This window comes from Pavona decussata, unplaced genomic scaffold (assembly GCF_977016875.1).
Source record: "Pavona decussata unplaced genomic scaffold, jaPavDecu1.1 SCAFFOLD_297, whole genome shotgun sequence".
NCBI lineage: Eukaryota > Metazoa > Cnidaria > Anthozoa > Scleractinia > Agariciidae > Pavona > Pavona decussata.
The window spans coordinates 113,303-140,888 of NW_028145694.1; the positions used below are offsets into that span (position 1 = coordinate 113,303).

General features: G+C 40.2%; 2 protein-coding genes across 5 annotated transcripts in view; one reads left to right on the forward strand and one right to left on the reverse strand.

The window, feature by feature from the left end:
- Window positions 1-11,404, forward strand: part of LOC146454903 (vesicular inhibitory amino acid transporter-like) — a 39,667-nt gene extending 28,263 nt beyond the window's left edge. For 3 of the 4 annotated variants that reach the window (XM_085094937.1, XM_085094934.1, XM_085094936.1), the window contains exon 2: window positions 6,450-11,404. In XM_085094937.1, coding sequence (XP_084951063.1) covers window positions 6,469-7,830 — 1,362 coding nt within the window. In that variant the 5' untranslated portion in view covers window positions 6,450-6,468 and the 3' untranslated portion in view covers window positions 7,831-11,404. Of the gene's footprint in view, window positions 1-1,236 lie in introns of all 4 variants that reach the window. The other variant, XM_085094935.1, reaches the window with a different exon arrangement.
- A 1,881-nt stretch (window positions 11,405-13,285) lies between these two features.
- Window positions 13,286-27,086, reverse strand: LOC146454904 (serine/threonine-protein kinase STK11-like). Its single transcript, XM_085094907.1, has 10 exons — window positions 26,601-27,086; window positions 26,343-26,426; window positions 23,480-23,569; window positions 21,856-21,922; window positions 19,714-19,779; window positions 18,962-19,098; window positions 17,840-17,967; window positions 17,306-17,363; window positions 15,475-15,650; window positions 13,286-13,923 (listed from the first exon to the last, which is right to left on the reverse strand). The coding sequence occupies exons 1-10, from the start codon at window positions 26,936-26,938 to the stop codon at window positions 13,829-13,831; spliced, it is 1,239 nt and encodes a 412-aa protein (XP_084951033.1). The 5' UTR covers window positions 26,939-27,086; the 3' UTR covers window positions 13,286-13,828.
- Between the last annotated feature and the right edge of the window lie 500 nt (window positions 27,087-27,586).

Here is a 27,586-nt window from a genome sequence, read left to right on the forward strand (position 1 = left end):
TAAACTCGAATGAAGTTCGTCAGCACATTCATATTGATCTCTTGTTCCAATGAAAGAAGTATTGTAGAAGGTCGCTTTTGTTTTTATCGGCTCTTTGTCGATGTCACCCAGTCGTAACGGGAATTCTGATAGCTTCATTAAATACTTAATTAGTTAAACTAAATTTAAATCGAGGAAGTTTCTTTCCCTTGAGACTTAATGAAAGATCAAACGCTTAGTGTGGATAGACATATTTTCCATACTGAAGTTTTGTCGTGTTCTAGTTAATTCAGTTCTTTAGAGGACTCCACATACCTCAATGTATCAGCGACCAAAGTGGCTAATTAAACTCTCGCGGTATACTGGTATACCGCTAGAATATATTGTAAAAAGAAGTACACTAGTTCACTCAATCTCCACTCTTTTCCAAAAAATAAATTTCTAGAGTTAATCTCACTTCTGACTACCCCGATTATACGAATAATTGGTTTCATCAACACAGTTGACCAGGTCATTTGTTCTTAGTATTCTAATTTTACCCCATTCCCATTTAAGAGAGCAATTCTTTTCTTTTCCTTGCCTTTGTGCATGCCGGCTAAACGGCATAGACGAAATAATTTGAAAACGTAATCCAGATGATTAACATTCCATCAAAAACAAGGACACTGGAGTAATCCCTTAAAAAAAAAAGGGTTTGCTAAAGTATGTCCAGTGGACCTGAGTCGAACAGGTAAAATGAGGGGGTTCTGTGCTTTAACAGAGGAAGCAGTATTATTTGTTCTCCGACTCAATTATTGCATATTGAAGGTACTGTCGTGCTAGGAAGGTTTTGAAACATGAAATGAAAAATGCCGTGCCGGAGTTGATTCTACCTGTCACACTGGCGCCGTCCATATTCGACTTAATTGATGCCTCAGTGACAGTCCATTATTTAGGTTTATGGATGATTTAAGTAAGTGGGTTCCAAAAGCGGCTCTAGGAACGTGATCACTGTTTTGTTGACAAACAGAGAGACCTGGGTCGAGCGCTAACCCTTAAGTTCCGTAAGACCAAGTGTGGTGAAAAAGTTTCATATCACTCACCAGAGACAATGATTTACCCTAGTTTTTGTCAATGCCGACACTGTATCGTTTTTTGCCGTTAGTATTTAAGCTTGGACAGATGTAAGTCTATGACATTTCAACGCGTTCTAGTTCTTTGTCATTGTTTTCTGCTCAAATATAGGAAGATAATAATTATGATTTCGCTTTATTATAGCTTCAGATTGTGTGTATATATGTGTGTGTGAAACACAATGCCTTGTGTGTCATCACTGAATCATGAATACTGAAACTTCTAAGCCTGAGTCGCGTGTTCTCTACTAATCGCCGCTTCTTGTTCCTCATCGGTCCATTATCTGAAGATCTCTGCCGTTGCCGGTGAGGAATTTCAAGTTCGTCATGGCAGAACAAGCCAAGAATGTTCGTCGAGCCGCCAAAGGAAGATTTACACGATACCTAAAGGCCGAAAAACAATTCTTAAATGCTAAGCGCCCGCCCAAAGAAATCCTCGACGTGTTCGTAAAAGTCCCGGGGGGGGGGGGGGTACTCCCCTATATAAGCTATATAGGTATGTGCCGCCCCAAAGGGTATGATTTTTCAGCCGTTTTGGTCTGAAAACGGGTATAGATTTTGACCATTATGGTCTTAAATCGTGTATGGTTTTGAAGGGAACCACGAGAGAGTATAAACGTATTTGTCTTTTCAATTCCAAATGAATAGTAGAGAAAGAGAAGTATCTAAAATATATCATTCGAGCTGAATTTCGGGTAAATTTTACCAATTCTTGATTTCGGGGCTGATGTGAAGCTTAATTACGCTACAAGTCAGGTCTGAAAACGGGTCTGGATTTTAGAGACCAGGTCTTAAAACGGGTGTGGAAAATGGCATGTTTTGGTCTGAAATACCGTCAGGATTTGGAGAACCGGGCGGCACACCCCTATCGAGAATTCCGAGGAGTACCCCCCCCCCCCCCTCCCGGGTAGAAGTCAAAGCCGCATTCGGCGATCACGAAGAATACATGATGTTCCTAAACGATGAAGAATACGACGAGGTCGAAAGTTGGATAGAAGATTGTACATCTGATTACACGAGATTTAGCGTGGTAGTTATTGATGACCCAATGATTACCCTAAGGGTAACGCAATCGTTGAAAACGAAGGTAACGATGACGAAATTTTAGCCAGCGCGAAGGAAGCCGATGAAGCCGAAAGTCACAAGCCAGCCGGGGAGATCGATAATGTAGAAAACAGTCCAATTTTCCAAGCCCCCGTAAAGCCACTTTTCATCAGACACGAGAAGACAAAATTGCCAACCTTCTATGGAGATGTCAGGAGATATTTTATCTTCAAAACCGACTTTCAACACGCCGTCGAAGCACACTGCTCACAACGTGACGCCATCACAATTCTCCGTTCTTGTCTCGGTCCGGAACCAGCAAAACTAGTGGAAGGCATCAGCACCGATCTGAAAGCCGCGTGGAATTATTTGGATCAAAATTATGGTGACCCAAGAATCGTATCCGATACAGTAACCGCCGATCTCGAACGACTCAAAGCCATCCAACCTGGCGAGGATCATCGTTTTTGTGACCTGGTTAACTTTGTGAGAAAATCCTACAACATACTAAAGGAAGTAAAGCGCCCCCAGGACATCGACGACACACATGTCATCTCTCTGATCAAAAAAGACAAATGACCAAAGACGACCCCAAAGTCTGGGCTCGACACATTAATTTACATTAGCTGGAACCATCTATGGCAACCCTTCTCAAATGGATGGAGAAAGTCTGTTCGCCTTCGCTCCGGTGCTGCTAACCGCAATACTGGCTCTCAAACCCGCCTTTTAGTCCATACCGTTTTTTCTAACGATAGCGTTAACAGCCACATTGGCAGGCCTGTCACGATAAGCGCCAATGCCAACAGGAAACTCCCCCCCCCCCCCCCCCCAAAAAAAAAAATGGCAGCAAAGCCACGAATCAGTGTTATATTTGAAGAGGAAGACGTGTCGACGGATGTCCCAGATTTCAAGGGATGTCACCCAATGAGCGATGGCAAGTCGTCAAGGAGCAAAGGGCGTGTTTCGCATGTCTGAAGCGAAGTAGAGGTCATACAAGTGCGACATGTCCGCAGCGAAAGCAATGCGAAAGCAATGCCTCGAGAGGAAAAGCGATGGTACTTTGTGCAAACGACCACAACACAAGCTACTTCATGAGAATAACCGAAACTCTACCGATCGCCCCTTTGCAAGACAAAAGCAAAGCCCTACCCTGTTATCACCGCAACCATTTTAAGTTCGTCCGGTGAAAGGAGGAAAGCCAGTATCTTCTTAGACAGTGGGGCACAAGTCAGCCTGATTCGAAACGCATGTGCCGAAGAGCTCGGATTAGAAGGCAAGCCTGTCAAAATCGTGATCACCAAAGTCGATGGAGTTGAAGAACTCGACAAAAAGTTGTTCAAAGTACCAGTGTATAAAGATGGTGGCCGCCAAGTGATCCAAACGATACAAACCGTGGGCATCCCCCAAATATCAGTAGACACGCCTGGAGAAGACAACAATTACATCGCAAGGGTCTTTGGTATACCTTTGAACGAACTGCATCGAGACGCTGGACCCGTTGATCTTTAGATCGGAATTAATTACCCTCACTTCCACGTGGGAGAGACCAAAACGAGCAAAGGCCTCGTTGCTCGCAAAGGTCCTTTGGGTTGGGTCGTTCTTGGGTGCAACTCCGAAAATGCTCCACCAGAAGTTTAGCAAGTTCTCTTCGTACGCCTCACCACTCCCATTGACCTCACTGATTTCTGGAAAACGGAATCTATGGGAGTGCCTGTCTCACCTTGCACTTGTGAAGCTGCTAAGATGTCTCAAGAAGAGCGAGCCGAACTGAAGCTTATAGAAGAATCGTGTAAGCTGCAAAGAAATATGTGGACAGTGAAATACCCATGGAAAAGGAATCCCAGTTGTTCGCCAAACAATTATCCACAGGTGTTTAAGAAGCTGGAGTCTACCGAGCAACGCCTCTTGAAGTAGCCCGATTACGCCAATAAGTATGACAAGCAAGTCAAAGAGATGGAAGAAATTTAAAGAAAACTGACGAAGAGAGAAGTTGAAGATTGGAAAGCGCCGGCTCATTATGTCGCACATCATGGCGTACTACGTCCAGAAAAAACACGCACGCCAGTCAGGATCGTCTTCAATAGTTCAGCGTCCTTCAATGGCCACGCCTTAAACGATTATTGGTTCAAAGGACCTGACCTATTGAACAACTTGTTTGGTGTCGTCTTACGATTCCGTGAAAATTCAGTTGCTGTTTGTGGTGACATCACCAAAATGTACCATATGGTCGCTATACATCCAGTTGATCAGCATCTCCACAGATTTCTATGGCGTAACTTCGAAACGGATCGTGAACCAGACACTTATGTTAAGACTGTGCTCACATTCAGAGATCGCCCGGCGCCCACAATGGCCATTAAAGCAATGCACAAAACAGCAAAACTGAAACAAGATGAGAAACCAGAAGCCGCCGAAGCCATTATCAGGAACGCCTAAGTCGATGACATATGCGACTCGCCAATGCAAATGTAGCCAAAAAACTGACAACGGACATAGACAAAGTTCTCGCAGATGGTGGTTTTCAAGCGAAAAAGTGGCTATCCAATGCACAAATAAGCCCACCAGAGAGCCCAGAAGAAGTTATATTGGGAGGAGACAGTCACTAAGTCACTCAGAAAAGGTTTCAGGAACTGTTTGGCTCCCGAAAACGGACCAGTTATCTCTGAAAGTCAAATTGCAATTAACCAATCTGAAAGATTCTTCAACCTACATTCCGGTGAAGTTGACGTAACGTCGAATCCTAAGCAAGCTGGCGTGGATCTCTGATCCGATTGGAGCAGACGCCGCTGTTCTCGTGACACCAGAAATTGCACTACAAGAATTGTGGCAACTCGGACTCGGTTGGGACGACGAAGTGCCAGTGGAAGTGGAAAGGAAATGGATGAATCTGTTCGAAGGAATGATGGTCCTTAACAACGTCCACTTCCCACGATGCCTTACCCCTCACGATGCTATCGGGTAGTCCCATTTTAGTTGTCTTCTGTGATGTTCAAGGTTGGCGTTTGGTGCGTGTGCGTACATCAGATGGAAGTAAGCCGATGGAGAGTTTGGTGCTCGGTTTGTCGCGGCAAAGTCCCGAGTCGCTCCCTTAAAGAAATTAACCATCCCATGCCTCGAATTGCAAGCAGCCGTAATTGCCAGCCGCCTGGGCAAGAACATAACAGAAGAGTCGCGTTTCAACTTCGAGAAAGTCCGTTATTCCTCTGACAGCCGCGTCGGGTCCTGGCCTGGATAAAGGGAGACACCCGCAGTTACAATCCTTTTTCTGTCCTGTCAAGTGGGGGAAATTCAGTCAAATTCACAGCCTTAAGACTGGCGTCATGCACCTTCTGTAGAGAAATAGAAGCGAAACCCGAAACCCAGTTTATGGTCACCTTGCTCAGCTGCCGACAACAGCCACTTACGCTACCGTTTCTGTACACATCGTGCGACTACTTCGGTCCAATAACGGTGAAAGTTGGGCGAAACAAGACCGAAAAGCATTATGGTGTCATTTTTACGTGCCTTAACACTAGAGCCGTCCATTGTGAAATCGCCACCGATGCCAGCAACATGGCTTTCTTGCAAGTGTTGCGAAGGTTCTTTTCGTATCGTGGAAATCCCAAACTGCTCATTTCCTTCAATGGTTCACAGATGAAAGGAGCAGAACGTGGGCTTCGCTGGCAAAGAGGAGAAGGCAGCGAGAACATTGAAGCAAAATGGTTAAAAAAAGTTGTTTCTTGTCTTGCCACATCATTTTATGGTCTTTTAAAAGGCGTATTTGTGCCACTAGTAATAGTTTGATGTGATTGGAAATTTAAATTGCCGAGTAATTTAGGCACCTGAATCTTATCTCGCGAGTCAAGGGAGGATTTATGCTCTCTTGATAGTCATGACGTGCCCCTTCATTCTCTCTTGCCTGAATTTAAGAGCTGTTGTTGGCTTTCCAAAAATGCTAACTGCAATTTTCTTGCACTTTTAGCGACGCAATTACCCCTTCTGAAAAAATAAAAAAGGGATCAGTGTTTCATGTCACCTCTCGCTAAAGAAAACGTTAGTTTTTCTTCACAATGTAGTCCGAATTTCTGTGGCGGGTAATGTCTTTCCGAAAAGGTATTCCACCAAATTAAAAGGGACTATTAGGAGCCCCTGAGTAAATAACTTAACGCATTTCCCGACTGGGACATCGGGTTGCATCTCTACCGCAACAGTTAAAAAATAACAACAAAAACAACAACAACTTAAGGTGCATTTTGCCACGGACTGGCCCGCCTGGCTACTCTTAGCGTGCCAGAAATACTTCAGTTTATTTTTGAGTCATTTTCTCTCCTTTAGATTCAACCAAGTCATTGCGATGAGACCAATTAACTGCACCATTTCACAATCAGACGGCGATGAGGAAATCATTCTTGAGCTCCAGTCCTCCGAAGCGGATATGCACAGTTCTTCAGATGATGCTGATGCCCACGGTTCTACAAACGATGACGTCAACATGGGCACGGATGAGCACGTCTCTATCCAGGGGACTTCTTCCTCGTGGAAAACAACGATGAACTTGGTTAACTATATCGAAGGAATCGGATTTTTATCCCTTCCGTATGCAATTAAGATTGGAGGAATCACGGCGGTCATCTCGTTGTTTGTCATGCCACTCATCTGTTGGTACGCAGGGGTGATAGTAGTTGAATGCCTCTATGACAACCATGGGGAGAGAGGAAAGATCCGCACGAGATCCACTTGGAAGGAACTGGGAGACGCTTTAGTGCCCAAATACGGTGGTAAAATTCTTGCGTGGAACCAAGACATTGGGTTCATTGTTTTGGCATCTTCCTATCTCATTCTCTGTGGATCCCTCATGTCCCACACCCTGGCGTCTGTGCCTCTATCGCAAGCTGCATGGACTTGCTGCGCTGCTGTGATCGTCCTACCAACAGTATTTTTGAAATCATACTCGCAAATTGCGTGGCTGAGTACAGTCAGTGTGTTTGCAATAGGTTTAACTGTAGCAATCACAATGTGGTATGGTCTGGATCATGTAAACCAGTGGGACGCCAGCACGATCATGTTTTGGGACTTTGAAGGGGGCTTCACTTCTCTAGGGCTCATTCTGTATAGTTATGAGGTAGTACCGATTCTTCCTTCTGTGGAGCAGATTATGAAAGATAAATCGAAATTTGGTAAAGCTTTGGCTTCGGCACAGACCGTAACAATGTTGTTTAAGCTCGTTCTTTCACTCTGTGGATTTTTCTCCTTTGGATTCAACACAGATGAAATTCTTGTCAACAATTTTCCAGCTGGAGCCATCCGCATAAGTGTGAGTGTAATCTTTGTGTTAAGCGCTCTATTGTCGTATACACTTTGCATTTATCCTGTGGTCAAATCTCTGGAGGAATCACCGTTTTTCTCGAGAATAACTTCGAATCTTTCGATCATCGTCCGTGATGTAATTTTCCGTCTTTTACTGGTGACCCTGTCGCTAACATTAGCTGTGCTTCTTCCACATTTTGCCCTGTTAACAGCGTTTGTAGGGAGTATACAGTCGGTTGCAGGAAACATTTGGATTCCATTTTCGCTACATCTCAAGATAAAATACCACGAGCTCGGGCGATTTCAGATATGTATTGATGTTATAATCCTTAGTTTGGGAACTTTGTTATCGCTCATGTCGATGTATTCTTCTGGGAAAGCGTTAGTTCAGGCCAGCATTTCAACTTAACTCTGTTTTTCCGAGAAACTAACCTTGATAATTTGATAACATTTTGTGATCACCAAAGAACATGGCTGCTTTCAAGGCCATTTCAGAGGTCTTGCTACTGTTACTGGCGTAACAAAAGTTATCTCGAATGTAGCCCGACATGGATTTTTAAAATTACATCTTTGGGAAGAAAGCCTAGGAAGATGATGTTGATGGTAGTCAACCAAGCCTTAAAAGACAGCCAAGTGCAACAACATTTTACGATCACGTTAAATGAATGTAAATATATGAAACATATACTGTGATCTGCGGATGAAAGATCAAATGGAAGAAAGATCCTCGCAGTTAGATAACAAGGATCAGTTAATAACAAGTCGTAAAACCAAATAGAAGAAAGATTCTCGCAGTTAGTACGCAACTTGAGCAATTGCGAAAAGAAAGCCTGAAAAAATTTCATGCTTGAACGGGATTCGAACCCATGACGTCTGCAATGCCGGTGCAGTGCTTTGGAAATTGGCCGCAATTTCTTGTTTACATCATATACCGACACCTGTTTTGGCATATTATTTATCCTTTACGGGTATAAAACGAACTTTGCCTAGTTCCTAGGCCTCTCTCTGTTTTTATCTCGTTCAATCTGTTTCGGGTCACGTGGTCCAAGCGAAAAAGCGAGGCCTAGACAAAAATAAAAAAAATTGAAACAAATGTCTCAATTTTTTCTGGTGCGAAGAAAAATAAAACAAACGCATGCGCAGTCTGTTTTTGTCTAGGCTTTCTCCGGCCGTTCGCCTTGGATACGTCACCGGAACAAATTGACCGTGAGGACCTGGGAGAAAGCCGTACAGGGACTAGGTAATCACGAACTCACAATTTGATCAGCTCCCAGCTGGCTTGATAGCTCGGTTAGTAGAGCACTGCACCGGCATCGCAGAGGTCATGGGTTTAAGTCCTGCTCAAGCCTGAATTTTTTTCAGGCTTTCTTTTTGCAATTTCTCAAGTTGCGTACTAACTGCGAGAATCTTTCTTCTATTTGGTTTTACGACTTGTTATCAACTGATCCAAATTTTCCTCCGTCTCCTTGTATGGTAGTTGATATATCATGTGTGTTTTATTACTGAGAAACCACGGAGATTGGGTCATTACCTTTTTATCAAACCGTCTGTCATAAGCCGTACAGAAGTATAGTAATGTGTTTAGCACAATTCTTCACGGTATTATTTTTAGCTTAATTAAACTCTATCAAGCTGGAGTGATCACAAAATCTCGTAGAAGTTAATGCACGGGTTAATGCAAAAATTTTGATAGGCATCAATTTTCTTTTTTTAAGAACATTTGTCGCTGGTTAATGAAACGTTACGTTTAATTCGATACAAAAAATCACTTTACAGAAAGACAGAATAGGCCATTTCCGAGTTGAGTCAATTTCCGAAATTGCTTTGAAAAATTGCTTTTAAAATTTCCGAGTTGCTTTGAACTTCATTGTAAAAACGAGGCTAAGTGTAAAGTTATTGTTTATATGAAAATTATTTTTCATTCATATGCAAACAAAACTTTTTATCAAATGAAAAGCTTTGCGGTTAGCCTCGGAGATGGCCTATTGTTAAAATAGAATTCAGTTGTCAGGTTTGTGCCTACGCGCGAGCAAAGCAGAACATTTGAAAAGTCGCGAGAAAATGGTTGACGCGACTTGCATCGGGCGTCGCATCGGGCCATTTTCATTGACCAATCATATTGGAGAAAGTGACTGATTTTACCAGATGTTTTCTCCGAAGACAAAACAACTGGGAACGAGATTAATGATCTCACTGCTCCACACCACCTAAGTGTAATCTTTCCCAATAACGCTCCCTCAACCCAATCAGTGCATACAAACGCAAGCGTATCAGTTGTGGAGAATTTTTCAGATCGTAAACGGACTCTTGTGCTTGCGCTTGCAAGGGCTCAAAGCAAAGCTACGTTCCGTTTAATTTGCAAACTTAAGCGAAAAAGAGTGATCCCAAGAAACACCTTTAAATAATTTTATTCATGTTACTATTAATAACTGATTTAGAGCTTTCCAAGAAAGTAACATACCTTTTGGGAATAATTTTGGCCAAGTCACACTTAACGGTCACAAAATTAAACGGGTTGTATACATACGCTTTCCATCAATCCATTAGAGAACGGACGTTGCGAATAGATTCATGCTTATGTGTCTATTTGTCTACCCACCCCTCCCTAGAGTTTTTAATACATTCCCAAAACCACGGTCTGTATTTGGGTTAGTGTCAGGGAGATGGTATCGTTTCGAAATGGTCCAGTTTTGGTATCAATTACCGCACCTGTGTACGAAGACGTCTCTGGCCGTAGATGCATTGGGTCGGAATGAACTGCAACTGAACTTGAAGAAAGTTAGGCTAACTGCCTACTAATACCGAAGTATTTTTGTACAGTTTGTGACTATGCGGGGAAAGACGATCTTAGCAAGGCCTATTGGAATCCAAAAAGAAAATTGGGGGTAACCACGCATTTTTTAGAGGTAATTAAGCAGCAATAATTCAAAAAAGCGCCAAATACAAAACAATGTATGGATTTTTTTTTCTCAAATTGAAGCTTAATTATCTCTGAAAAAAGCATAGTTACCCCCAACTTTCTTTACGGCTTCCAATAACCCTTGCCAAGATCTGCTTTTCTCGCGAAGTTATAAACCGCGCAAAAATATCTGTTTTAGTGGACGCCAACGTTGAGGTCCGTTAAGAAACCCGACTTTCTCGGGCCATCGCAAGATGCGCAGAACGTATGCGCAGTAGCAAAAGTAGGCACCGCTAGAACAGGCAAACTTGAGGGCAAAATTCCCAGTGACACTCCCCTGAATACTCGAGTTAAGAGTCCATTCGACTTCCCTATCCTTTACGCTGTTCCTTATCTCACTGTAGAGTTGCGTTGCTTCTGAACTGGCGAACAGTTTGTTTGGAGAATCAATACGTGATTTTCACGATGACTTTATTTTACTAAAACCACCCAAATAATCTTCGTTTTTCCTTTATTTAAACTTTGTAATCCCAGTAACGTTTTGATAACAATATCTTTAATTTCCAAGAGAAAACAACAAACTGAAGGATTCTGGTAGTTGTTGTAAACGACGCCATCGTGAAAATGGCCTGTTCAAGAACGAGATGAAACTTCCAGCAATTGTGGTAACGTTTATAATTTTCTCCACTGATACACTGGAGTATTGATTTTTCATTCGCCATCCGATTGGGGATGCGATTTTAGAAAAGAGAAGGAGAGAAGACGTTTCTTCAAGTACATACATAGTTAATCGAGGGACTGGTTATGAAACCTTGCCAAGCACGAAATCAATGGTGCTGCATGTTGGAAGGGCCGCGACCGTGCACAATCCTTTGTTTTAATGTTCACACTACAGTTGAATATGTTTCTATTGGTGAGTTGCTCCAACACTTTTAAAATCTATTGTTATTTGTGCAAATCAAGGCCAAAAATGCTAACAGAAACATTTAACTAAGAAGTTTGTCGGGCTTCATAACCATTGCCTTTTATTAACTATGATACAATTAATGTTTAACAATAAAGCACAGCACACTTGTGAATGCGTTGTTAAAGCCCGCCGCACACGTGAGGAAAGAGCTGAGCTATCTGCCTCGCGAGGCATTTTGCTCAGCTCTTTCCTCACGTGTGCGGCGGGCTTAAGATTTGTTTAAAGAATGTATTATTTTTCAAGAATGCATGCCAATTTAACGAATGTGTTCTCTTTTGAATTTTTATGCAAATTCATGCCACAACAATGTATACCACTAGAAGAAAACTGATGCAAAACGAATGTAAATTTTTCGACCAAAGGAGAATACTGCTTAAATGAGAATTCGTAGGCCGTTAACCATTTGCATAAAGATAACTGCAAACATTAATTTTGGTTGGAAACCAAATGGATTCTCCAACAAGGTACACCTCACTTCCTGAACGGGATGGAGCGTGGGGAAATTCTGTGGCATTTGTTACTTCTCCCGTTTAAATTATCTTATTAACGACAGTCACATGGCATTGCTCATGGAAAGCCTCATGTTTTTTGATTATTCAACGGTGATAGTCACAGTTTTTTTCTCTGCAAATGGTGAGCTCCCACAGTCTTGCAACGTCCACTTAGAGAAGACTGAATACAACTTTTGTTCGTTTCAAATTATGAAATGAAACGAAAATTATTAAAAACTGGATCATTGTATAATGCAATTCCAGGGATTTGATTAGTCTAGCGGCCATTGTATATGAGCCATTATACCATGCCCGAGAAATAGCGACCATTAAATATTGTCTTCTGGTTGTTTTTGCAAATCGAAATCAGCAAGGCCTAGCAGTACTTCTTGATTGTTTTTCATAAAACAATTATTTCCTTGACGCTTGTTGGATGAGGTGATTATAGTCAACTCGGCGCTACGCACCGCATTGGCTACCTATCATCTCGTATCCAATGCGCCCTCGTGGAATAATTGTTAAGGAGGCTGATATGAGTTCTTATCACCATCTGACACACATCGCAACGTTAAATTAGAGGGGAGATACGGGGCATTTCATCTATATTCCAATCCTCACTCTGGGACAACTCATTGTTTAGAGAGTTTTAGATCCGAGTTGACCGCGAACCGCTGGACGTCACGTGACCAGTCTTTCACGTCACGTTTGAGGTTTTCGACGTGCGTTTTCAACGTAGAGGGGTAGGTTTTCACGTATGTCATTTACCTGAAAGCTCTTTACGTAGAACTCTTGTTTTACCTGACGTAATAACACAAAAATCTTGTGGAGCACGTCTTTATCCATTATCAGAGGCACAATTTGGGGGAAATGCTAAATTTGATAAATCCTATTGGATCTTGAAAAACAAGTGCCATTCATGGGTGCTGATTCAAAATGGTGGCCGTAAATTTGCAAGAAGAACTAAATCGAATAACGTTTAAACGTCGAACCGCAAACGGGTAACCGCAAAACCGCGGTTAGAGGTTCGCGGTAAACTCGGATCTAAAACTCAAACACGAAGAGGAGTGTTTCATCCGATTTTTAAACACAGAGAAGTAGGTTGAAAAGATAAAGCGCAGAGGTGTTTAGAAATCGGACGAAACACCCTTTCGAGTGTATGGCATAGTTTCTCAAACCATTAATAATTCTTGTAGAAATTCAAAGCAAAAGTTCACTAAATTTTAGGATAGTTTAAGATCACATTTCCAAACCTCCTTCACGATCATGATTTCCTTCGTTTTCTCTGCATGGATTATTAACGAGTTTAAGGACGGTGCCTACTTTTGTTACTGCGCATACGTTCTGTGCATCCCAAGATAATCAGGTTTATTATGGGTGGTGCCTACTAATACAGGGATATGCGCTGCTTAAAAACTATGCGTAGAAAGCAGAGCTTAACAAGTGCTCTTGATACCTAAAAAGAAAATTGTGGGGGGTGGGGGGGGGGGGGGGGGAGACCATGCATTTTTTAAAGATAGCTATACATTGCCACCTATTTAAGCACTTTTTAAAATTATTGTTGCCTAATTATCTCTAAAAAAATGCGTGGTTACCCGCAATTTTCTTTTTGACTTCCACTAGCCCTTGCCAAGATCTGCTTTTCCGCAGTAAAAATACCCCTGTATTAGTAGACACCGTCCTTAGCAAATCTATTTCTAATGGCAATCCGCAGTGTACTTGAAAAATGAGGAGAATGAGGGACCTCATTTGACCCATCTGTTTTTTAGGGAGGGGAGAGGAGGGGGTTATTAACAGGTTGAAGAAGTCAGGTTCTCCTATCTGCCTGGGATACCTTCATTGGTCAAACACTTGTTGGAGCATAAACAACTACATCTATTATATTTTGTACACTTCCACAATAGAGTAAGAACATGTAAGAGGCAGTAATCTTGCAAACTTGTTTTAAAAGAACACACGGCCCTGATTAAATGATAAAATGTACAAATCCTATTATCACAATAAATTAAGAGTCTTCTGTATACATTTTGTCTTTAAGTTAAATAACGTTGCTTTACTGGGCTTTGCAGGATCCAAAGCTGGGCCTTTTTATAATGGATTTTCTTCTGCTTGGAGTAGAAAGTGAGTTGACATAATTAAGGGAGTCATCTGAAAAGTAGACCAACACTCAGTTAGGCTAAGCAACAACTTACAGTATTTCTCTCCCACAACAAACTTACTGTACCCACATTCAATAATGGCAATGACAGCTGGTTTTTGAAACATGCTTGCCCATGTCCAACGAAATCCCAACTTTCAACAGATGCAATATCTGATGAACTGTTATCAACACCATTGAATGCCACTACCAATTTATACACCTGGCCCCAGTTGTTCAAAGAGCAGATAACTTTATCCACCGGATAAGTCACTATCCAGCGGAGCAGATGCACTCCAACCAATTAATGCTTTTGGCAAGTTTTCCACACAAATTATCCCAACACTTAAATAATTTGACATATGCTTCTACTCAATTCACAAATTATGGGGCTATCGGGTAAATCTTGCACACATTTTATCTGCCAGATAGCAACCTATCCAGTGGATAAAATTATCCACTCTTTGAACAACTGGGGCCTGGGTGAAAGAGAGAATGTGGAGTGAAGTTTTCTGTATTCCAAGAAAACAACATGACAATTTAGAGACCAACCTGGCTTTGAGCCCCGCAACACACTAGCCACAACCTAGCCTGTGTGCAGACATCTCCTAAGCAAAGGAAATATGAGACATCTGCACACAAGCTAACAACCACATCACCATATATAAATGAACAAAGTATGTTTTGCCCAACTGTAAAATGGTTTCTTTAGATGGAGAAATGTCCTTCAAAAACTCATTAATAATTTATTCTTAAGCCCATTGACCGATCAAATGGTCGATAAAACATCATGTGCAGTGGTTTTAAAACCCGATAAAACCATACGTGTTTAATGTTTTTTTCGTATGCTAATTTCCAACATCCACAAAAGCATTATTGTTATGAACTCTCTTGACAAACGCTTTTCCAGGAATGTTTTTGAAGCCATTCGAAAAACTCACAGCATGTGTTTTATTGGGTGTAAAACGTTTTAAATCCCAATAAAACACTGCTGCTCGTGTTTTAAACATAACCTCATGAAAAGAAAAAAGACAAGATGAACCTAATAAAAAATGGAAAAGCTTACATAAAATACATGTACTTGCAATGCAAGCTGGCATAATGACATCTCTACCAATAAAAATGACTGTAGGTGGTTTGCATTGCCGTGATGTTGGTGAACAAAACAAAAGAAAATTCGTTGACATAGTTTGCATAAAAATGGAAGTGAACTCCCAGAGGAGAAAAATCTTTTTGTTCCTGTCCACCAACATGACGGCCATGACGTCATATGCAAACCATCAATTACTTATAATTTAAAATTACTATAATTACTGTTAATGTGAGAGGGACTAACTTTTGAATTTACAATTATAATTATTGCCACAAGAAATTATTCTGTAGATGCTGGTTGATGTACGGGCCTGAAACAGTGAAAGGTTAAGGATTTCTCCCTAGTTTCTCCACATACTTAGGTAACTTAAATTGAATTTTTAAATGTGGGTACATTTTTTTATGGGAAATTTGCCTGTAAGACAATAATATTGATAAGCACACTATAAAGCTGCAATTTGAGCTCTTACCTGCTGAAAAAGACTCGTCATAATGACTGTGCTGTTCTGTTTCCTCTTCGTCCAAGCACGGCGTGTGTAGATCATCAAGGTAGGGAACCACACTCATGCTACGAAGCACATCGCCCTCTTCAAGCGGCGGAATAGGTACAAAAAGGTTGTTCTTATGGTTATTTTTGCACACCCATCTGAAAAATTATAAATTTGGTTATTTTTAATAAGGGGAAAGTGTGACTGGGCCAGATTTCCCCCAGGTCGCTTGGGGCCAGTCTAACGAGTACATAAGGGGGTCAGTTGCTATAGAAACTATAGTGCTAATGCTTGAAACATCAGGACTTACAGTTGTAAATCTCTTTATGGTGGCCAAATTACTTTATAACTTTGTTGGTAAAACCAAGCATTAGTCTAGCTAAAGAATAACCTGCTTCAAGCCTGACGACTTTCAATTGAGAGTTCTTGTATCAAAATGAGTATTATTAGAAAGATGAATTGGACGCATTAGACAGAAAGGCATCCAGCCATCTCATGAATGCACACCTTTTGAAAACAAACAAACAAATTAACAAAAAATCTGGGAAAATTCACTTTACAGCCTCCACAGAAACATTAATAAAATAATTTTACAAGGAAGATGCATCTTGGATGCCTAATTTTCAATTTCTAGCTATAAAGGGCCAAACAGAACCAAGGAAAAATACACTCAAAGGAGGGGTAGATTGACACTCTAAAAGACTGAATGCTAGTTTACCATGATTGTAGTCTGAGAACTCTTGCATATTATGAAGCACAGGATACTCAGGAGTCAAGCCAGCAACACACTAAGGGCGCGTTTTTTTATCCACAATTCTGGAATAAGAAGGGTTGGTATGGAATGCTAGGAATAACTCGGATTGTCTGCATAAAAAAATGCCCGGAACGAAGATGTAAGGCATTTCCACCTGTTCTCGCAGTTTACTGCAGACGGAGAGTACTTAGCCATTTTTCTTCATGTCGTCTGCAATCATTTGCCAAATTGCCCTTTTCTTGTACGAAACATCGCTGAAAAAACCTCGTACTTTTGGTACAATGAAATTATAAGCAATGTTTCATTGTGTCCAAAAGTGTAACCTGATTTTTCCTCCAGTAGAGACGTATTTGAATCCGCAGTGCTCATCTCGCTGTCCGCCATCTTGGATTTTCATTCGCAACATTCTGTTCATTCTGCCCCTGGGAGCAGAATGGATGGAATGGCATTCTGTCCATTCCGGAATAGGAATACGGAATAGAAAAACGCGCGCATTTTACATTCTGGCCATTCTCATTCCGGAATTGTCAATAAAAAAACGCGCCCTAAGTGATTGACATTCTCATACACTGATTGTGGTGAATTTGATTACAAACAAGTTTCATCACTGCTTGACACTGGAACACTGGGCAACTTTTTATACTGATCATGCCATTTTTCCACCCCAATTCACTGCAGTCCACCATTTTGAAAAATAATGTGATAAAATCACACAATCTGATTGCTTGAACTAGTTGGTGATTCACAGCAACAAGACATTAGTGTACATGTACAAAATCTTGGGAAAGAGCACACTAGGAGAATGACAGCAAAATGAACTGCCAGTATCTTGCATGTCAGACACTGTATCAGAGATTTTGTACACCGATCAATAGCGGCAATCCACCAAAATAGCCATTGCCGTACTGAGCATGTACATGTACTTGGCAATTTTCACAGATTGCTGTGATCGGTATTTAAAAGCACCTGGTGTTTCAAGATCTAATGTCCAAAAGGAGGCAGGGTTGTTGAAAAAGAAGCACAGAGGAAAGGGGCCTTTCTTAAGTTAGCATACTGTACCTGTGTTGCCGGATTTGCTGTATTTTAAGTCTATTGACTGGATTTGCATTGAGCATACCTAACAAAATAAGAGAAAATTGACTATAACATAAAAAAGTGCACCGTTTTTTGACGATTTTTATTACTGAGAACACCTTTGATGAGCATTTTGTTAAAATAAAATAAAAAATTAAAAACATGACATTTAACGTGGCTAAATGAAGGGGTGAGTGGAAAAAAGCCCTAAGTGACATCTGATCTTATGTCAAATTCTCCTTTGCTCATAGAAGGAAGAACAAAGCAATTTGCTAGGAGAATTAAGCATTCAATCAGATGTCACTTAAGGCTTTTTTCCATGCACCCCTTCAAATGTAGTTTAAGATAAGTTAGACTCGATCCAATGTTGTTCTGCGGCATCTGGGCGGTCATACCCGTTTGGGGTCTAATACGGGTTTTTGCAGGGCTGACGTGTGTTGCATTGTAGCTCTGTGAGGACGTGCAGTTGCTTTGAGCAGTGAATAAAAATAATGTGTGAATTCTGTTTTAGAAAAGTACCTCTAAGAAGATCAGCTAACGAGTCAGCCACTCCATCAGGAACAGTGAACTCTCCTCTGCCAATATTCTCAAATAATTTGTAGATATTCTCTCCTTCAAAAGGATATTTTCCTGTGGTAATGTTGTACCTGAAGGAATACAAAGAACGATGCACATAACACTTAGCATTTACCATTAGAGATAATTATACACCAATTTGCTTGCGCTTGTTTTTGCGTACTTAGAACTATAAGTGGGCAACCTTTAAGGGGACATTTCCAGCATGACAGGGTCAGGTATTACTTAAAAACAATGTTATTAGCAAATCCACTGTTACTGGAGGTTGGCCCACCGCATACAGGGCTATTTGCCAGTGCTGAAATATGAGCCTCCCCGCAGAGGGGAGGGAGTCTGAGCGAATGCTTACCAAGAAAACATTTAAAAATTGGACCTAATAAAATTAATGGAGCATTTAAATGATGCTAGTAAAGAATAGTAAGTAGTTACTAGTTAATAGTAACATTTTGTCCAGTTAATAATAGTTAATAACCACCTTTTTACTTGCCTAATGAAATCAGGAATTACAGCCCTGCATGTTGACAGCAGCCAAAATGCATTGTGCGTGCGCAATCGTGACCACGTTGTGGCCTCAAAATTCAAACAAAAATTGATGTTTGGCAAAGTTGGTGTCCGGTTTTCATCCAGCTAGAAGATGAAGAAGTTTAATACTGAAAAGAGAAGCTTTAAACAAGTAGCGGTAGAAAATTTTGTGTTTGTTTGCCTCTAGCTTTATTGCAATGTTTTGCCAGTGGCGAAAATAATGATAATTATGATTAATTTTAATACAGTCCCTGAACATCGAGTGATGTTAAACAACCTATGTGTTTCCCTTCAGTTTGTTTTGCCTTTTTCACTGTAATTAGTTTCTTAATGCATGATGGCAATACGAAGGCACTGGGTTTATAAGTAATAATGATTCCAGCCATAAATTGATGCAGCATTCATTTCCAATGCAATCCAATGCCTCAAAAATGACAGTTGTCACTTTTGTCTGACAATTGTCCGAAGTTGCCTGTGTACTGCATATCCTCCCAAAAATCTAAACTTCTCATAACAAGACAATCCAACATTCAAAAGACATACAGTGTAACTCCAGCTGCCCATATGTCCACTTTAAATCCAGAGAACGTTTCCAGGCCATTAGCAATCTCAGGGGGTTGAAAAGCAGGTGATCCCTGACTTGTTCTACATGTATCATCTGCAGCAAATGGACTTAACCTCTGAAGGGGAGGGGAGGGAACAGCAAATGTGTGTCAATAAGTTGATAAAAATAATACACTGTACCATATACACTAGTAGATAAGTTGGCACTCAGATATACATGTACATGTAGTAAGCTCCACTCCAAGTCTGAATTACAGTATAGGTCAGGTTTACAACAAAAGGATAATAGATCTTTCCCAGTAGGTGTTCCTTTTTCATTGGGACGCCTAACAACAGTTAAAGTGCCCCTAACCCCTATCTTTTTTCTTTCTTTCTTTTTTTTTTTTTTTTTATTGTATCATGATGAAATATGAACAAGTTGAACTTGAAAGATTAAAACAAGAATTAAGGAAATTCATAAAATTCTCATGTCGCTATGGCATTTAAAGGTGGCAATGTTCTTGTTCATGACCATGCAGTCAGAGGTCTGGGTCCTAACCAATTGATAACATCAGCTGGGGATGCTTTAAATTTCCACAGATATCTATCACTTTTCTTAGTATAACCAAGTGAAGCATGGTAACTGGTCAAAATAATTAGTTGCCAGGTCCTGGTCATTAAAATAAATTTACAGTTATCAGGCAGAAACAATTTACTGTTAGCAGTAACACGATTTCACAAAGTCTGCGTACCTCTGCGACTCCAAAGTCTGATATTTTCAGGGTTCCATCAGTGGCTAGAAGCAAATTTCCTGGCTTGATATGTAACAAATGGTTAAGGATAAACATACAGCTTTCCTTTTTGGTCGTATGCATGTAACATGATGAATAATTATATATTATACAACTCTTTAAGATATGTAACTATAGAAAAACTTAAAATTTGACACCTTCGTTTGATATATTCTTAAAAATTGCAGTATAGGAGACAGTGTCACATTATGAACTTTCCATACAGGACTACAGTACCGCTCGAAACTATGGGACCATTTGCCGCGAATTTGCCTCCGTCGATTCGTGGTTTTGATCTGCGGTTTCACCTAGGCAAAACCTCGTCTAACTGCAATAAAAACCTCGGTTTCACCTAGGTTTTTTTCGGTTGACTTAAGCCGCGGTGAAAGGCAGGACGCGGTTGGGTTTGAATAGGCTATTGTTCGCTGTGTTTTCATGTTCTTCGAGGACAATAAGCGAATTGTCGGGTTTTAGGTGTGACAAATTTCACGGAAGCGCACTCGCTCTCAAGGGAAATAATCAGAGCGCTCTGTGAGCGAACTCGTGAATTGAACTGGTAAATGTAATAATATTTCGGATTATGCCAAAAATTCTTTGCTTAACGTGCAAAACAATTCATTAAACTTCACTCGCACAATTCCTTTTGATACGCGAAATGGCACGGTCCTTTCTACGTCCAAACGACGGCTTCTCTCAACGTTTTAAAACATCGGAAGGGGCTTTTCACTTTTGCTAAAGTTGCTGTTTTCGTTTTATCCAAAGTAAATATTAATAGAAATACGTTAAGCGTTGCGGTAATTTTCCGCGTTTGTGTTTGCTCCTAGTGAATCGATCTTGTCGCTCACACTCGATACCAAATCAAATCTATTACGAAGTTTTAGTTTTTCGAATCCGGATTACATTGGCAATACATTTGGAGGGATTTTCACTCTGCTTTTCTCCGCGTCCGTACTGAAATCCGATTGCATATTTTGAATTCAGCGTCACTACTTCGATTGAACTTTGTTGCGCACTTTACATCAGTAGGAAGGGTTATCAGGTGGTTTATCAAACGAATAGAATATCTTTCTTGACTGTGTGGCGTAAACAGCAATAATTAAACTGAAACTATGTCTTTTGCTCTGTGATTATTGCCTGTAGCGTGACAAAAACTGAACATGTCCCAAATGCAGAAAAGAAACTTTCGTCAGTGACTGCCAAACGAATTGTTATCGGTCATTCGGTTTCCGACTCGGTGAGTCTTTACAAATTCTTTTGTTTGAGGGCTTCTTTGGGATGAAAGGTGAGATAATGTTTGACAATACCCTGACAATAGTAAGTAGTCATTATTGTATTTTTACCGAGGCATTGCCGCTTCTAATTCCCTGCGGCTTTCGGTTGCTTTCGTCTTTGCCGCGGTTGCGGTTTTCGTCCCACCACGGTGAATTCGCGGCAATCACGTTCGGCAAAGACGAGGTTTTACCGCGTGCAAATGGTCCCATAGTTTCGAGCGGTACTGTAGCTCGCCAAGAGCCTCCAAGTAGCTGCATAGAGTATCCAACCAATGTGTGAAGGATCACTGCTTCAATTCACACTGGAAACTTAGTTTTCCCCTGTTCATGACATGATGAATATTACAAATCTCTCAAAAAACTGCAATTACTTTGTGAGTGCAGTAAGGCCACTTGATAAAGACAGTTTTCAACTATGTCTTTAACCTGACAAGCCTTTTGGCCTTTAAACGTTTAAGCAACTCAGTTTCTAACAACTGTCCATGGGATTTATCCATTAAAATCTGATTTTAAAATCAGTGAGTACTGGAGTCAAACACACGGCAATTAATATTGCTCTTGTCACAGTAGGCCGCGAATGAAGACATGATTCCAACTGTCACTTCTCTATGATTGGCTTAGAATTTCTACGTCATACAAATAGCTTTGCGGCTGGGGTTCGCAAATGGTATTTTTTTTTTTTTTTTTTTTGGCGGAGAGAAGTGACAGCCGGAAATATATCTCCATTAACAGGCTATTGTCACAGTGGACTGGGTGTCTTAATTTGATTTAAGTTGCATAGAATTGGGATAGTGAGATATCCCCACAACATACAGTGTAGGTTAACAAAAAGGATATCTTTGTGCACAATTCCTTGACAATGTAAGTATTCAAGACCATCCAACAACTGGCAGAAGTAACTAAGAAATAAATAGCACAAGAGTTAAAATAATAATAATAATTAATAATAAAGACAAGTGTTAATATAGAAGGATCCAGATTAAATGTTCTCAATTTAGTTAGCAGTAGAAAAAATTAAAGCAAAACATAAACAAACAGAAACAGATTGAAACAGAAATACCATCCATGCAAGTAATTAAGCCGCACTTACTGAGTAGGATGTTCTACAGACAAATTTGCTGCGATATTTGCAAACAAAAAGAGCCACTTAACAAAACCGAACTTTTAAGATTCAACGAAGCGGAATCTTTTTATGAAAAGTTGGAATGCAAAGAAGAAAATGTTACAGTTCCCAGGAAACCAGAAGCAGTTTTTGAAATGAAATATTTTGCTCGAAACAAGGCCACTACTCACTGGGATTAACCGATGTACAGTAAGTGCTGGGTAGAATTTGCATGTAATTGTTTACATACGCTTGCTTGTATTTTGTTTACTCGCACGTAACTTGCACATAAATCTGTGGCTCAATACAGTAGTCGATTTTTTTTCTTTTACCACGTTTTGGCATCTGTGTGTATCTGCATTTTGATTGGTGTACATGTAATAGAGTTTATGATTAGAGTTTAGACACACAAGTAACATTATTTAGTCATGTGACTGGCACATGTGATCAGAATACAAAGTCCAGCCAGAGTGACTGGTCAACAAAGTTTTGCAAATGGTTTTGGCGAGCAGCAGAAGAACATAGGCAATTTGTCACCGGAAAGCAAAACTGTCCGAGGAAAAATTGGACAAAGTCTGTCACAAGTGACCTCAACCCAGTTAAAAAAGCTATAACTTTGTTGTGATGTGAAAAGGAAGGAAACATTTGTCCAAATAAATTATGTCACTGACAGAAATTGGGTACTGGTGAGTATTAAATAAAATTAACCAATCATTAATTGCAGTTATGTGACTGACATGCTGTAATATTTTGGGGTCAAAAATTCCTTCCAGAATAAAGGTTAGTTTTGAAAAATAATATTGTTGATGAAATACCTTTGAATTATAGTCTAATTTAGAGAATCACAATTGCATGTGTCTAGTAGTCTAAAAGTTTTCTTGAAAGTTTTCAACTCGGCTCAGTCAATGTGATGCTCACAAAATGTGGTTAAATGTCTTAAATAAAACAAATACAGTTCATTTTGCTGTGGGTCTGTAAGTTAACGAACAGAGGACGTCAAAACATGATAACATCAGTCATGCTACTCACCACATACTTCTTTGATCTTATCATAATTATTTTGATGTCATCTGTGCGTTAACAGAGTACAGACGCACATATATTAATTATTATTGAATACACAGTTAAATTAAAAGCTAATCAAAATATGGTCAGACCTGCTTATCACAGACAGTCCAGCTACATGTAGCCCCTGAGAGACCAACACCCAGGTATATACTTTACAAATATAATTCTCTATATGTACCTCTATAATATGGGTACCTTTGCAATATGGAATCTGAGCTCTGTCTAGCTGGAGTTGAAATGTAAGAGAATTCAATGTAAGCCATATCTATTTTACATATTAACTTACCCATGCGCCTGCCATATCGGAAACTTTTTCTGTTCTGTACTATCCAACATCTCCTGTAATTCACCCACACAATACTCCATGATCATGTACCTTGGTTCACAATAAGTTAAGGTCTTGATCATCTTATCTTTGACTTATTTCAAACTCTTTGTACAATATACATGTACTGCCAGATCGTACCAGGCATTCTCTCATCACTTCTGGCCCCAGTTGTTCAAAGAGCAGATAATTTTATCCACTGGATAGGTCGCTATCTGGTAGATGAAATGTGTGCAAGATTTTCCCGATAGTCCTATAATTTGTGGATAGAGTAAAAGCATATGTCTGAAAATTTAAGTATGGGATTGTGTGGAAAACTTGCCAAAAGCGTTAGTTGGAGTACATTTGCTCCGCTGGATAGTGACTTATCCAGTGGATAAAGTTATCCACTCTTTGAACTGGGGCCTGATGTCTAAAGTCTGTTCTCTTGATTTGTTTACTTCCAAAAGTGAGGCCTTGTTATGGGTGAACTGGATACAATGTACAGTATGTAATATTTTGGGCAAAATGCTACAGGGATTCATGGTATTTTTAAAATTCTCTTAAAGGAGAACTATTACAAGTTAAAATTCATAGAATACAGGGCCCGGTTGTTCGAAAGCCGATTAACGCTAATCCATGATTAAAAATTAACCGAGGTTTTCAGCTCGCTCGTTTAAAATGTATTTAAAATCTAATTTTAAGCCAATGGTGATGAAAAATCAAAGTCAAAACTGAGGGACAGAAATCTTTTTGAAAAATCTTTATTGTTTAGTATTTAAACTCAAATCAAAATTCTCATTAATCCAGGATTAGCTTAATCGGGCTTTGAACAACTGGGCCCTGAATATTCAGACCCCCTAAAGGACGGCGCCTACTAATACCAAAGTATTTTTGCATGGTTTATGACTATGCAGGAAAAGCAGATCTTTGCAAGGGCTATTGGAATCCAAAAAGAAAATTGGGGATGATCACACATTTTTTAGAGATAATTAAGCAACAAATATTCTAAAAAGTCATAAAATACAAAGCAATGTATGGCATTTCCCCCCCCCCCCCCCCAAATATTTGAAACTTTATTATCTCTGAAAAATGACTGGTTACCCCCAATTTTCATTTTAGATACCAAGAGCACTTGCCAGGGCAAAAAACTTTTTTTTTATTCAACTTGTCCATTGGACGAGTAACGGTCAGATTCTGGTTGTCCGAAAGTTAAATTTACTAGTCCGAAATAATTATTAAAGTGAATGACAAAATGTCATAAAAAACGTAGAAATTGTATAATCTGTTTTGTACCAAATCTCGAGTATTTATTTTAACAGTTATTTCAATTTATGTTGTTCTTTGCACTTTTCAATACAACACCATTTTATACAGACACATTGGAGATCACTCGCGTTCTTTATACACGACTTGAGAAAATGCAGGACATCTATGAGGCATTAAGATGACTTCTTTGACTCCTCGTCGATTTTACGGCTTATTCGCTGTAGCGGTGCCTGCTTTAGTTTTTCTGCGCTTTTAGCTCGTTGAAAACAAAAGTAATGAGAATGGCTCTTCTCGTGACTCACAAGAGAATCACAGCGAAAATCAGTGGCGGACGATCCATTGATGCCGACATAAACCCGGCTCGCCTTATCGGCTACTGTTGGATACCTGCGGCACACAATGCAGAACATTTCATTCTTCTCTGCGTCAATTTTAACCCAGGGAAATTCTTTTTTCCATGTTGGTTGGAATCTTCGAATTCGACTTTCTTCATATTTTTTCACAGGTTTTATTACTTCTTTAAAAACCACAAAACTTGCCACAACGGTAATCGCATCGTTCACCTTGTCTCAAACGAGGTCGCCATTTCCATATATGGAAATATATCCAGTCTTCATTGAAACAACAGAACCAGATATTTTCGGAAAGCAGAAGCGAAAACGGGAAAGTTGCCGTGAAAAGAAACCAAACTTCGCGAAACTCAGGCTAGTTTACAATGTCCAAAATGCTTGGGAACTCAGACCTCAGTAGAAAAGAACATCTTTTTTTAGGCAAACTCTACTCGTCTCATAGGACAAGTGCTTTTGGAAATCCACTCGTCCGAGATACGAGAGAACTCGTCTCGGACGGGCGGACGAGTGGAAGTTTTTTACCCTGCTTGCTGAGTTCTGCTTACTCCACATAGTTTCAAACCATGCTAAAATATCCATGTATATTTAGTAGGTACCACCGATAGGAAACCCGAGTATCTCAAGATGCACAGAACGTACATGTATGCACAGTAACAAAAGTAGGCACCGTCCATAATAAAATTAATGTGGGCTTCATAAGTTGTAAGTAATTCTTATAACATTGAATTTGATTTCTTCAAGCTGAAGACTTGCACAAACAAGAAAACAATTCCTGTTTCCAAGAGGATGCACTCACTGGCCTCTACGGTACCTGCTCCACAATGACAGAGTGGAATACAACCACTTTTCCATCCCATCATTGCAAACGGTTTGTCAAAATTGCGGACAAAAACCCAGGAAAATGCTTGACTTCATCGAACAAAACAGTGTTCTTCATAAATGTTTTGGTTCAAACAATAGAATTTAATTTTTAGATATTGCTATAGGTATATATATCATTACAGAAATATCTAACTTGGCTAAACCAATTGTTTTGAAAAAACAAACATTGACCATAATTAATTACAAGCTTATTATTCAAGCTACATTAATCCACGTCGTTATTGTAACTTCGACAAAGCGACAATTCACTAATGCATGATAAACCCAAAACAAAAACATAAAATGGAATTGTATAAAGTACTTCAAATAATAAAACGCAATCCTCTTTTCTCTACAAAGGATACATCTTCTGTTTGCTGTCGTCGTAAATCACATCGTAAAGTTTTATAACGTTTGGATGGCTCAGCCGTTTCAGCAGCTGAATTTCTCTGTTGACAACGAAGGCAGGAAGCTTTGAAATTACTTCGGGGCATTTATTTAAATCACAGTCTACGTACTATCAATATTTAATAACAGTGCAGTATTGCCGTAAACTCGAAAATCTCAGCAATGCAAACAACCTCATCAACTTTATCCATAATCAATCAACAATGAATCTTCACCTTTGCACATTCTGCTCTCCGTTCGGGATCCGTCGTAATTTCCTCCGCTTCATAATCTTCACAGCACAACGTCGAAGATTCTCGCTGTCCAACATTTCCTTAACTTTTCCATAAGATCCTTCGCCCAGAGCATCTCCCATTAGGTATTTCCCTATAAGTTTAGCTCTCTTTCGGCGAGGTTGGTAGATAATTTGATCGGAGTCGACGCGATGAAAAAAAATATTAGGATCTCCATCACCCCCCAAAAATGCCGGACTTTCGAGGTCAAAAAACCCATCCTGGCCGCCGACAACGAACAATGGTTCAACACCATTCTCTACAACCATACTGTCCACCATTTGAATACATTGGCCTCCGGAACCAAAAAAAAGCAGCTACTGTCAATAAAAATTCATTAAATCACTTCATCTTTCCATAGAAACTCGCACATCTGCACACATCGATGCTGTCCGCCATTTTGTTTTCTTTTTGCTTGCGTCATCACAGAATGGCGACGTCATTAGTGCCCAATGTTCGCTCTGTTCCGTTAAACTTCCGCCTTCCGCCTCCCTGCCACGCTGTGAGCCGTGTGGCGTATTTTGGCGGGTCCGCCGAATCCAGTGGGTTTTTGGTTCGCTATATATCAGTAAAATAGAGGGGAAAACAGGGAACCTAAAACCCGCTGGAATCGCGCCAGTGAAACGGCCAAAAACACGCCACATAAACTCTTGCAAGGTTGTTATGGAGACAAGAAAGGCATTTTTGTTTGATTTTATGTAGGGGGTGGGGGGGGGGGGGTGACTGTAGCTCCCCCTGCCCCCTGCTCCGCCGCCTATGCATGTTCTTTATTTTTGACTCCCATAAACATAAACTCATAAAACCCCTTACTGTAAAGACCCTCTCTGTCTCCCAGAAATACAGTCACGAAAAGTCAATTACACAGTGCCTTAACACAACCCTACAGTAAAAGTAATCTCTGAGAGTCAAGATAAACTGCTTTGCATAAA